This window comes from Parasteatoda tepidariorum, chromosome 4 (assembly GCF_043381705.1).
Source record: "Parasteatoda tepidariorum isolate YZ-2023 chromosome 4, CAS_Ptep_4.0, whole genome shotgun sequence".
Lineage (NCBI taxonomy): Eukaryota > Metazoa > Arthropoda > Arachnida > Araneae > Theridiidae > Parasteatoda > Parasteatoda tepidariorum.
This window is the reverse complement of record NC_092207.1, coordinates 45,934,695-45,949,024: the sequence shown is the minus strand read 5'-3', so window position 1 is coordinate 45,949,024 and position 14,330 is coordinate 45,934,695. Positions and strand designations below refer to the sequence as shown.

The 14,330-nt window shown below is 29.0% G+C and overlaps 1 protein-coding gene across 1 annotated transcript in view; it reads left to right on the top strand.

Annotated features, from left to right (window-relative positions):
- LOC107440209 (uncharacterized) overlaps positions 1–14,330 on the top strand; it is a 285,398-nt gene that overhangs the window by 211,516 nt on the left and 59,552 nt on the right. Inside the window, exon 2 of the mRNA XM_043040441.2 lies at positions 10,001–10,206. Within this exon, the coding sequence (XP_042896375.1) occupies positions 10,001–10,206 (206 nt within the window). The remainder of the gene's footprint in view (positions 1–10,000; positions 10,207–14,330) is intronic.

The following is a 14,330-nucleotide window of genomic DNA, read 5'->3' as shown; positions in this document are numbered from 1 at the left end:
GCATCGTTTGAACCCTGATATTTTTCATCAATATCACATCTTTTCGTCTATTTCACTTGCGTCTATTCCAATATCTGAACATGTGGGGAATTAAATCAGTTTATTTTATCATTGTAAAGCTGTATCTGATTGCATCATTTAAACACTGATATTTTTCATTTAAACACTGATATTTTTCATTTATATCGTATCTTTTCGTCTATTTCACTTGTGTATAAGAATAAAAAAAATCGTTTTATCATCTATATATCCAATAAGATGAACAATGTTATTATGACATTCTTGTTTCGGAGATTTAAATTATGTTTCCCTTTTTTAATATTTATCAATTAATCTGCTTCATTACATTTAAATAGTATCATCCTAATTCAATTTGTAATAGTTTTAAATCGCTTATTTTCTTGAAACCTTTTTTAGTAATTAGACCAGAGCATTTACAAGCAATTAATAAGCGATTTTCAAAAAAAAAGAACTAATTATTTACTTTTTTATGTAAAAGTTGAAAACGAAAACGTTTTTATAATTAAATAGTGAACCATTAATTATAAGTTTTTGTACATTAATTTTAAGTTATATCCCCTTAATTACAAATTAATTAAATTGCACGTAACAATTAGTTGAAGACACAAATTAATTCTAAGTCTCTTTTAAAATTTAGTGTGCTCTTTAATAGGACACAATATTCATTATCATCAAAACAATGAGAATTATATTTATTTTGAAACACTGTAACTACCCATCTGAGCATAGAATAAAAAACTGCAACATTAGTTACAAAATCTGTAAATCATCTAGCGTAAAAATTTCATTTATTTTCTTAAACGCGTGGCATTTAAAATTTTAAGTGTTGTAAAAAATAGAAAAAAATTAGCATTTCTAAGTTGCCGAAAACGAGAAAATTGCCGGGTAATTATTCCGCCCAAAACACCACTTTTTTCGCCAAACTCGATGATTCTTTGCCCAAGAATTTTACTTCGTCATGAAACAAAATTTTACGCATATTTTGCGCTGTTCACCCCTATTCATGTTTCTTTTTCATTTTATTTTGTTTTCTATTTTTATGCAGGTTTTCTTTTCGAGCAATTTCGAGTATAATTTCTTTATTCCTCGCCACAATCTGGTAAATGGCCAAAAAAGGTTTTTTTTTTATGAATGCTGGCGAGTTTTACGAAAATAAAATGATTTTTACGCACACAACTTCGCTTAGAAACTTCAGCCCTTAAAAAAATGGACACAGCGTGAAAGTGTAAAAGTTAAAATAAAATGAAAAAAATATATGTTTTTTTGTTTTGCTGAAATCCAGATACGGTAAATATCCTTGTTAAGTTGCAAATGTTAAGAGAAAACTCTGTATACACGATTTAACCAAAATAAGACAATGATAAATTTTAAAAAATTAAGGACGTTTTTTTTATAGAAACATCTAAGTTTTAGAATTTTCCTTGTAAGTTTCAGTATTTTTTTTCTTTTGATATGATTTTCCTGTTCAGATAATTTTTACTTATAGCATATTTTTTACTTAGGGTATAGTTTTTACTTTTACTACTTTTCCCTTGCTAAGGCATATAATTAAATTCAAAAATTAACCTAAATAGAACAATGAAATAAGAAGTACAGTCAATAAAGGGATAGAGGGCTTGCGTTCCAATGAGGTGACCCGGGCTCAAATCTCAGCGATGGCTAGTCGATACGAATTTCGCACCTGGCTCAAATCGATCTCTGTGATGACGAAAAATATCCCAAGTGGTAAACGGATCATGGATTAGAGTCTCTGTCATCAGGCTAATCGTGAGAAGTTTTCGTAGTTTTCCACTCCATGTAAAGCGAATGTGGGTTAATTCCATCAAAGAGTCCTCCATGAAAGCAAATTTCTCCCAATAGTTGATCTGGGAGTTCTCTTGTCTTCTGGTTTGGGTTCAAAATTACGGGGTCAAGGCTGCGGAGTTGAATACTGTCGTAAACTCCAAATATCGAGCCGGCTGTTAAACGCCAGCTGTTAAATAAAATAAAATGATATCTTCAATCCATTTCATACTTCAGATTTGCAAAATACGACTTGAAACAATAGGATATTTTCTAGGGGCCTAAAAAAATATTTTCTACGGGAATTTTCTAGGGGTCGGGATTGCCTGGTTGGCAATGTGCTGGATTCACGTTCGTAAGAACGGGAATTCGAATCTAGCAGTAACTTCCCGTAAATGGTGACTGATGCACGTTAAATCTGTCGGGTCACAAAGTCCTCAATGTTCTCATTACAAATTAAACCTCTGGGGGTAATGAATTCTAGAATGATCATTTTTGGTTCAGGTCAAAATTAAGATCTGCAGATGAATGAATGTATCAATTAGTCTGTCCTATGAACGGGTGTGATGAATGGATGCAGAAGTTGAATTCTTAGCCATAGAGGGCGCCATTGGAAAACAAGTACAATCGCACTCCGTGTGCCTTAATGGCCGACGACAACGAGAAACTTTCTATAATGTGCTGAATCATAATCACTTTAGGGAAGTAATTTACTTCAAAAACTTTTAATTACATAAGTTTTAATTACTTAATTTTATAATTTTGTTGAAAAAGCTAGTTTCCTTTAAACGAAGTCAAGTAATTTCTCATCAGTTTTATTCACTTAAGAAATGGATTTTTTTTTATTGTGAGAACATTAATTTCTCTCAAAAACACTTTTGGAAATTTTTATGCAAAGTTTGCTTTAAAGAAAAAAGTTCTGATTTAATTTATTTTCAATTATGTACTTCAAAATTCATTCTTCATGATTCCTTTTAAATTTTTCTTTTTTTCAACTATACCATTATTTGACAGGATTCAAAGCGTAAAAGCTTTTATGATCTAAGAATATCGAAAAAATTTTCCTTAAAATATCTCTTAAATTTTCCTTAAAAAGTTCATCTTAGTTTAGTTAATTACTCTAATTTATTATAATTCATAAGCACATCCTTGATCCAACAATAATTGAATCAGTTTATCACTCATAATGTTAAAAATGTTTGTAAAGCCCTGATTCAGTTTTTCTAAGTGAACCCTTTTTTCTCTCTTAATTTAAATTAAAGATATTCATCTTAAAATGAAAACTAAACTATCAGGAAATAAAAGCAAATATATAAGAACACTGTAAAGTCTACAAATATTAAAAAATAACTGGCTAGCAAAAGCATGAATAAAAGTGAAAATATTAAAAAATAACTGGTTGGCAACAGCATGAATAAAAGAAACAAAACATATCATGAGATAAATAAAAAAAATAATAAGCGATAAGCAGAGAGCTCGCAGCACCTAACTATACTCAACTATACTCAACTAAATAAAAAAAATAAAAGCACGAACCAATTTTTAGAACAACGGAGAGTTGTTAATTTTGAGGAGAATTTTTGGTTTTTGATTTGATGTTTATACTGACCCGTTATAGGCTTTTCCATAATTTTTTTGCCAGTTTATAACTAACCCGTTGAGATTACTTTGATTACGTTACTGTCTTTGTCGTTGTGAAAGATTTTTTTTTATATAAAAAAAGAAGTTTTTGTATACAGTTTGATACGTTACTAATCTAAATCTTAAATTGTGCAGAATCTTTAAAAATAATGTCTAAACCAAGAATTTTTAATTTTGAAATATTTTTAATTTGTATTGAAATAAATCAAAAGCAATTAAATTGTACCTATTTATTATTTATTGTACATGGGCGAAATAATTTGGTAAAATTACCGTACTGTATGCTAATGATATTTCTGGTAAAAACGATCATAATTCTGCCTAATAAAACTAAAATATACTGCATTTATGCCATTTCACTTGGTCATTCTTAAAATCATAAAGTAGCAGGTTACTGGAAATTTTGGTTTTCAATATTACAGTTCTTATTACCACTCACTTAGTTAGTAAAAAATACAAAACTTTAAAGTAAATTTAACCGAATAAATGGTTTATATGACATGTTCTGAGGTGTCAAGATAAAATTACCAGATGTGACCACATTTATCAAATTTTATCACACATTTTATATATATATATATGTTACGGCAAATGACCGAAATAGGCGGTTGTTGACTTTCACCGGTGAATGTCGACAAACACCAAATACGTAGGTAAAAGATAGAATATTTCATTACATTCTTGTACATTTGGACCCTCACCGGTGTATGTCAACAATCACATAGTCGCTTTGGTGAATGTCCGAAATATTTGTTATATCCAATTTTATATTAATTTATTCGTTGATATTATTATATTTATTTGATATATTTATATTTATTCTGACTTACTGACGATAGATTAGAAGAAACATCAGTGTTTGGAGTATCGGGCAAATATATACCGAGCAATGGCACTTGACCTTAAAAAAACATCAGTGTAGGGTATACCGAGCCACTTAAGGTTAAGTACCACTGCCCGGTATACCCTACACTGATGTTTTTTTAAGGTCATGTGCCATTGCCCAGTATATATTTGCCCGATACTTGGTGTATACAGGGCAGTGGCACTTGACCTTAAAAAAAACACCAGTGTAGGGTATACCGAGCAAATGTATACCGGGCAAATGTAAATGTATGGCCCGATACTCCAAACACTGATGTTTCTTCTGATCTATCGTCAGTAAGTATTAAAATATCGAATAAATGTAATTATATCCACGAATAAATTCATATCAAATCGAATGTAATAAATATTTCGGACATTCACCAAAGCGACTATGTGATTGTTGACATTCACCGGTGAATGTCGACATTTTCGAGACTTCAGTCATTCACTGTAACATATATATCACATATTACATCACATATAATTTTACAAAAATTATTACCAAAGCACTTCGGTAAAAATTACGAAGTTTTTTGGTGTTCTCTCAGAGCCAGAAACATGATAAATTTTACCATATTTGGCAAATTTGGTAAAATACTTGTTTTCTCTCTAAAACCTATAATCCAGTACATCAGTTTCTCAACCATAATATCAACAATTGACAATATAGTTTGAACAAAAAAATGTAATTTTTTTTTCAGAATTCAGATTTAAATAAAAGCATGGGTTTATAAAGGAACAGATTCCACGCTCCATTAACTTCCCCCGGTATATCCTAATTAACCTTTCCTTCTTCATCGCAACAAGTAATGTTTTTGCTTTTCATTTTTTATTCTTTTTGTCTTCCTAAAAGCCTTCTATGTTTAGGTCTAAAAGGATAATAAAGAGAAAGCTTTAAAAAAAGAATCCTTTCTGAGTTTTGGGCGCTAATTGGCACCAATCTAACGAATCATCCAATGCTCCCTGTCATGCATCTACTACTCACGTGAGGACTGACAGGAATAGGAATATGAAAAGAAAAAAAAAAGGAAATATCGTGTGGTATTGAGAGAAAGTCCCCCGTGATTTTAGAGGGTGACGTGCAGGGAAATAGGGATGACTCACTCAGGTAAAAAGGGGGGATCTTTTTTGAGAAATAGCTCCTAACATAATTACGAAAAGAGTGAAACCACATTACGAAAACAGTGTATATAGATATCTTAACAGAATAAGAGTGTTCTTTTTTAAAAAATAAAATGATGCTTTTAACAAAAAAAATCGACTTTTTTTAAAAATTAGATAGTATTAATATTAATTTTGTGGAAAAATAAAGAGAGTAAAATAAATAATTATTTGAGAAGTAAATTCCAACATAATTAAGAAAAGAGTGCAAGATTTAACGAAAACTGTGTATATTGATATCTTTACAGAATAAAACTTTTTATTTTAAATAAAATTATACTTTTACCAAAAAAACTTTTACCTTTTTTTTAAAAATATTATAATTTTAACATAAGTTTTCGTAAAAATAATGAAAATAAAATAAATAATAGAATAGCACTGGGCTCAATATTATTATTGAAATTTTATTGCAGAATACAAGAAAATATGTTCAAAAATTAATTTTAAGCAGCTGTGTAATTTTAGTAGCACAATGTTTCTTTTTAATTGTTTTATAATCGGAGTTTAACAGCCGACCCAATTCCGAGTTTACCATTTGTAGAATTATAACACTTAAAATAACGGTTTGGACAAATCGATCAGAATATAGTAAATAATATCTAAAGGCACACCAAAAAGCTCCGTCATTTATAATGAATGCCAAGTTATGATTTAGGTAAAATTAACTATAAAATATGGTTTTAAAATATGTGATAAAACTTATTAAATGTTGTAAAATTGAATAATTTTTTTCTTGATACCTCTGAGCATGGGATGAAAACCATTTATTCAATTAAATTAACATTTCACTTTTGTATTTTTTACTAAATGTGTATTTTTTAAAAAATACTGTAATTTTAAAAACCAGTATTTCCGTTAAACCGTTATAATATAAACAGAAAAATTACCAAATGAATAATTTAAGTACCGAATATTTTGTTGTAGTTGTTTTATTAGCAGAATTATGATTTTCTTACCAGAAATGTCATTATCATACAGTATGGTAATTTTACCAGATTTTTTTCTGTGTGATGTGCGTTAAACTATAGAATTCTCAGTAACCTCAATATGGTTCTCTATTACCCCTAATTATCGAACTTCTTTAACTTGATTACACTACAGGCTCAGCTTGAATTAATGTAAGGTATAATATATAGCAGCAAATTTTCACCTTACTATGGTTCAAGGTATCGTTATTACGAAAGATTTTTCTTTCTATTTCTTTGTTGGCAGCTTTACGTTTTGTGTCTCAAATCTCTTCTTTCCTCCTTCACGTCTGGTGTGTCTTGAGAATGGGCGCCTATTTTAAAGCGATTTCCCACCTTTTCATCTTCGAAGCAAATGCAATTTTTACATTATAAAGTATACAAATAATATGATTCCAAATTTCCTGAGAGTGTATTGGACTTAAAATTCTCAAACTTATTGAGTAATAACAAACCAACTTTGACACAAAATAAATGCTCTAAGTTGTGTTGCCTTTGCAGGTTACAGGAACGCATAAAATTTATATTTCGGAATAAAAATACTGAGAAAAGCGTGGAGAAAACATGTGAAAATATGAAAAATATTTATAGATACGTGGGAATATGAAACAATATATGTCAAAAAATATACAACCAGAAAAAAAAACAAATATAAAGAAATCAAAAAATGGGGAAGCAACACATGAATAAGGAAAGTAAAAGCAACACATAAATAATGAGGAATCACTAATTAATATAAAAACTACAAACAATACAAAAAAAATGTAAGGCATATGAAAATTATGAAGTAATTCATGCTAATACATGCCAAAAAAACATGTAATATTAAAAAAAAGTGTAGAAACTTTGTTTAAAGGAAACTTAAAATTTTTGCTTCAGTTTCATGAATAAGTATCACTAATCATCTAAATTATTTATTTTAGAAGTCGTTGCGAGCGCAATTTTGTTTGACAACAAACATTCCTCCTAAGTAAAGTATTATTTAACAGAGGCCTAAGACATTAGAGAGATTTTGCATTCCTCTCCCTCGGTATTACCTCTTTCCGCTAATTAAATTCACACTGCGCGTGATCCACCCCGCAAATATATTTTTAATGCTTGATAATTGCTGATTTAGTTAATCAATACTAAAAAGCTTTGCTGCTTTTAGTTCTCAAACCAGACTTTCTATTTTCAAATATTGCGAGCAGTTCTAGTTCCTTTTTATTCAATTGACGACCCCCGAGCAATGGTAAAGCCTACCATATAGGTAACAGCGGTTATTTGGTAATAAAAATACAAATCAGACCCCTCTGTGACGTCATTTCGGGTGATTTCTTTACATAATGTCTGCATAATATTTCCCCCGAGTCGTACGGAAAGGGTAAAGAATTGAGGTGACTCTTTATCTAATCCAACCCCGATGATTTGAATACTGGGCTCAATTTTATTTTAAGTGCTTTCATCGAGTACTCGATTTTATGACTACATCGAAACCTCATTTTTCTAATTCTACTCCATGGCTTCCTTTTCTTCTACATAAAAGAAAATTGAGACTATTTTATGTAAAAACTTCTTCACATTTGAATTGAGGTCATTTTTATTAGCATGACTTTCTTTTTAAAGCCTCGTTTTCATGTAGCTATTTTGATTGAAGTTTCGAAATTTAATGTCCCGGATATGGCTTACATTACAGAAGCCTTTAACATAATCTACAATTAAATTCATATCTTAAGCAACTATTACTTTCAAGATGAAAAATAAAACTTTGCGAAGGAAGCTAATTATTGGGGTAATTTATTAAATTATCTAAAATTAATTTTGAAAGTTTGGGCATGTTTAATCATTATTTTATTCATTACCCACAATATTTTGATAAGGATGACGGTCATAATTTGAAGATAATAATTTGAGGATATTAATAATTCGTGATTATACATAACCTTAATTCTCTCTTTTTACAATGAGTTTTAATATGTACTTTAAAAATATTCTTAAAAATCATACATTTATTCCCGCTATTCTACAATTAAAAAACCATTAAATGTTCTAGTAAACGAATTCCCTTACTCACAATCTTTATTTATAACAGGAAATTAAATAAATCATTGTTTAAATTGATTTAATTTATAATTAAAATGCCACGATAAAATTTTTAGGAAGTTAAATTAAGGTAAATAATTAGTAGTTAATTTAAATTGATTGGGACTTAATTAAGTTAATTTTTGGCTACATTTATTAATGTTAACGATAAACTCTCTTTGTAAAGAGGCAGAAACATACTCCTTACTTAAGAAAGAAATTTAGACAAAAATTAAGACAAAACCTCGCATTTGACAACTCATTGTCAAATATGTTATGGTAAGATACATACCTATATAAGGCTTATACGCCAGATATTCTTTTCATTTTCCCATAGAAATAAAAACTATCAATTTTATTCAAAATTTTCTCCTCACTGAACGAAGTGAAAAATTGTGGTAAAATTACCGTATTGTTTTGTAATGACATTTCTGACAAACAAAACCTATAATTCTGATAATGAAACCAAACTATGTGGTATTTAAATAATCCATATTGGTAATTTTTCCGTTCATATGGTAACAGTTTATTGAACATACTGGTTTTCAAAATTATAGTTCTTATTACCACACATTTAGTAAAACTACGAAGCTTAAAAGTAAAATTAACTAAATGAAAGGTTTTTTTATGCCATGTCCAAAGGTATCCTGGATACCATGTTCAAGATATTACCAAATTTTACCCTCCTATTATAAAGCCACATTTTATTTTCCTTTTTACCAAATTAATTGCCCAGGCCCTTTATAAATTACAGTGCTTTTTGGTTCACAGTTTTGGTCTACAGTTCCTATAGTTTCGACCATGCTGATTTTAACAGTATAAAAAATGTAGGAGGGTTATGTGTTTAATAATTTTATAATATTTTTGTATTTTATTCTATGAATGATAAATTTATGCCTATTACACTTATTATCAATCGAATTTTGCAGTTTTGTGCAAACTGCGGAGCATAAGTGTTCGCCATAGGAAATAAGAAAAATTATGTTGACTTGAATTATTATGGAAGCTGCTGCTTGTTAGATTTTTATTAATTGAAATAGCATTCAACAAACTATTTTCTGTCTAAGTTCTATAGAAAGCAATTATAATCAGGCATTTATTTTCATCAGAAATCATGACTCATGTGTATTAAAATTGAATACTTTGTTTTCAGTTAAAAGAAGAAAAAAAACGTAATATTTCCTCTACTTTCTGAGTCTGTTTTTATTATTATTTATTCTTCTTATTTATCATTTTCCGATTTGTTCACCACCAACAATTCAAGAATTTTACACAAAGAAATGCATTTTTTTAAATATTGGCATTTTTATTTTCCAGACACAAATTAAATAGATTTGCGTACAGTCCCATGATTTGAAAACTGTTCATTTAAATTTACTAATAAATAATTTCAATCAATACATAATTATAAATGAATTCATCATTTCATTCTCTTTTTTCCGATAAAATGTTGCTTACAAGTTTATAACATGTTAAACTAATTATTTAACCGTCTTTTGCAGTTGTATCAGGATTGAGGTTAGCGAGACTTGATGTACCAGCGGCAGTTGTACGAGGTGAAGCAGCATGGCTAAATTGCACCTATAACTTGGAAAATGACGAGCTTTACTCAGTTAAATGGTACAAAAACAACGTTGAGTTTTATAGGTTTTTACCAAGTGATAGACCTCCAGGACAAAAATATGATTTGCAAGGCGTCTATGTCGACGTAAGTATAGTTTTTATTAATCACGAAAACTTTCACGAACGAGCACTTATAAAAATGTATGCGCGTAATGATTATTACTCTTTTTTTTTCCCTTTTTTCTTCTTTTTTTGGTACTTTTCCCTTAACCGAGCACATGCGAAAAGTCGCCAAAAGATGTAGATCTCCACCAACTCTTTTTCCTTATTTTAATTTTTTTTAAATTTTTAAACTGATAAAATTTCATTTTTTTAACCAAATGAAACATAAAATTAAAATAATAAAAAAATTAGACAAGTTTCAAAAAAATTGTAGAATCTCCTTGCGCCTGGCTAACCGAAAAAGTAGGGGAGAGTGGGGTCAATTGTAACAGGGTACGATTGTGACAGAGCAAAAATTTCGAGTGTCGGGTTCGGGATTTGGTTCCTAGGTGGCGCACAAGGTGTATTTAATAAATCTACATGTACACCCCTGCTGATAGTTTAAATATGCACTAATTAATATTAAATTGCACTATGGGGGCCTGCTAATGTGTTTTTCTTGCTTTTTCCCTCAGGCTTTCTGCGGAGGTTAATGAAGTTAGCTGTTTGTGCATGTTGCCCTTGGTCTTTTTTTAGTCAGTGATATTGATCTGGTCATCGGCCCTCTTAAGTCACGTGGTCACATCCCATTTAATTTGTGCTTGATTCGCTGTCAATAATTATTGTTAATGCTGTCCATCAGCCATAAATAAAGGAAATCAGAAATAAACTCATCATTTTGGATAAAAGCAACTTCCTTCTTTGATTTCCGATTCAATGAATAGATATAATGTGTATTTTTTCTCTTTCCTGTTGCGATTAACATTTTTTAAGAAGTAAAGTAGAACCATTGAAGTAAACCATANGACTGTCAAAAATTGTTAATAACTAATATAATAACATTTAAAATAAGGTATTAATTTTTTTCAAATATTTAAGCAAATTGTGTGCTTAAATATTAAATTCAAATATTTATGCATACTACATTTGTATGTAACTACCATATCTAACAAACCACTGGAAACAAAGTTTTTAAAAATTTATGTTCAGGGTGTTATAGCTTCAAAAAGTCACGTAGTTGCTTAGTTGCAAAAAACATTTTATCGAATAGAATTTACGTCTTGTTACAGAATTAATTGATGAAGATTGAATTGAACTTTAGAAAAAAGATACTTTTTTTAAAAATAAGACCTGTGTAAGAAATGCCGAACTTGCTTGTGATACTTAATTGGTGCTTGTGGTGCTTAATCAATTATAGAAAATAAAACTGGTATTTGTGGTAATAGGTGGTGTGAAGATTAAAATAAATACCTAATACACAAATAAAGGGACCAAAAGTAGGGTAATAGGTCAAGTGCAGAAAAAAGTTATGTTTTTGGTCAGAATAACCGAGAAGGATAACAAATTGCAAAAAAAAATCTAATCAAGACGCTTGGTCGGAATTACTGAGAAAGGGAAAGTCGATATGACTTTGTTTGGAAAAAAGTAAAACTCAGTTAATTAATGAAATCATTTAGATTTTTCATACAGAACAAAAAAATAAAATCATGAAATTTTTTTAAATTAAAGAGAAGTAATGGTAACGTGGTTTCTTTTTCGTCGAAATTCATGAAACATAACCATTATGTCATCCCCTTAGATTTGGAAAAATATAACTCAAGCAGTAAAAAGCCTAATCTCGATTTAAAACTACTTAATTATTTTATTGCTAAAAATAAATATGTGTGCGTAGGATATAATTGGAATCATTGGATAAATCAATTCAGATTAAATCCTAAGAGTGAGTCTAAAAGTTTTATAAATAACCAGCTGACTACCATTTTCTCGAACAGATTTTAAAAAAAGTAAATAATTAATATTGTCACATAATATAGTGACATAATTAATTATGTCGCTACCTTAGATTTGGAACGATATAACTTAAACAGTAAAAACCTTAATCTCGATTTAAAACTGCTTAATTATTTTATTGCTAGAACTAAATATGTGTGTATGGGATATGATTGGAATATTTGGATAAATTAATTCAGATTAAATACTAGGTGTGAGTCTGAAAGTCTTATAAATAACTAGCTAATTACCATTTTCGCAATCGGATTTTTAAAAAAAAGTAAATAATTAATATTGTCACATAATCTGGTGACATAATTAATTATGTCACTACTTTAGATTTGAAACGATATAACTCAAACATTAAAAACCCAAATCTCGATTTAAAACTGCTGAATTATTTTATTGCAAGAAATAAATATGTGTGTATAGGATATAATTGGAATCATTGGATAAATTAATTCAGATTAAATCCTAAGTGTGGAATCATTGAATAAATTAATTCAGATTAAATCCTAAGTGTGAGTCTAAAAGTTTTATAAATAACTAGCTGACTAACCATTTTCTCGAACTGATTTCAAAAAAAGTAAATAATTAATAAATCAGTATTAAACAACAATACGAAATCACGCACAAAACTGAAAATCGTGTACCGACGCAATTAATGAAGCCAAAGTAATTCCAGTCTTTCATTTTATTTTTTAATCATTATTATTTGTGAGTTTTCCCATTGAATTAATGTTATTAGATTCAGCAAAACACAGTTCTAAAAATTCAACTCATCAAAATTAGATGTGGCTATACGCAGAGAAAAAACTCTAGTAAAATTACCGTTCTGTTTGGTAATGACATTTCTAATAATAATAAATAAAAAACGAAACATAATTCTGGTTAATAAAAACAAATGTACAGCATTTAAGCGATTCAGTTGGTATTTTTTTCCGTTCGTATGGCAACAATTCACCGAAACTTCTGGTTTTCATAATTATAGTTTTAGATCTTTCTCGGGGTAACAATTTACCACAAAAAAAATACATTAAAACTGGAGAGTAATAACTTGCCTACTTTAGTTTTTTTTATTTTAAAACCTGTGTTTTCGTTTAATTTCTTTAAAGAAAAGGGAAAAAAATTAGTATTGTTCAATTAAATTCGAATTCATTGATTTTTGTTCATTGACTTCCAACAAGTAATAACAGGTGTGGTAATAATTACGAAACTGAAAAGTAAATTTAATAGAATAAATAGAATCATGATAAAATTACCAAATTTTACCTCACGGTAAAATTTGGCTAAATCAATTTTACCTCATGGTAAAAAAAAACATATATATTGCTAAAGAAAATACATTTTATTGATAATTTTACCAAAATCATTATCAAAGAACTTCGGTAAAAATTACCAAAATTTTAGTGTTTTCCTAGAGCCAGAAACATGGTGCATTTTACTGTATTCTTGAAGTTGTTACCATACTTTTTTCTCAGTGTACTCAGTATCATTTGGAACTAAAACAAGTGTTATCAATCAAGAACAAATCAAGATTGTCAAAATTTACCACAATTAAGCAATTTTCTCCATTAATTATGTTCTTCATACACAACTTAACTTTTTATTTCAAGTATCGTTGTTTTTAGATTACTTAATTTAATTGAAAAGCGTGAAAAAAGCGTAACTATTAGCAAAAGAAGCATAACTGTTAAAATGGTAACTTGTGTAAAAGAGTAACTATTAGCAAAATAAACACGTATTATTCACACGGTATATTAGATTAACAGATCATCAACATAAAATTAGGAATACTAATTTGGTGACGTAGACTTCACGTGTAATTCATGTTTTACCTAGAACCTTAGCTGCCATAAGAAATTTAAAAGAATTTATAGAATGTGTTATAAACTACATTTTTGATATATTTGAGCAATAAGCTAGCAATCATTGCTGATATTTTTTAAACAATTGAGAGTAAGAAAAATTGAAAATGCAGTGTAATTTAATTTATGAATCATATTTGATGTAACAGAACATTAAGCTAACGATTATTACTGATAATGTTTTATAATAATTGAAAAGAAGAAAAATTGAAAATTCTGTACGATTTAATTTACGTCAATGCACCGAGCAATAAAATCTAGGCAAACGTTCACTTTCTGGAACAGACTAATAGAATAGATTGAGATTTTTAAGTTCGGGAACAGAAATTTCTACTTGCAGGAACTGCCCGAATTTCAGAATACTTGAACAAATGGTTTTGCTGTTATCAGAGAGACACAGACACCCAAATTTTTCTTATTATCATTATAG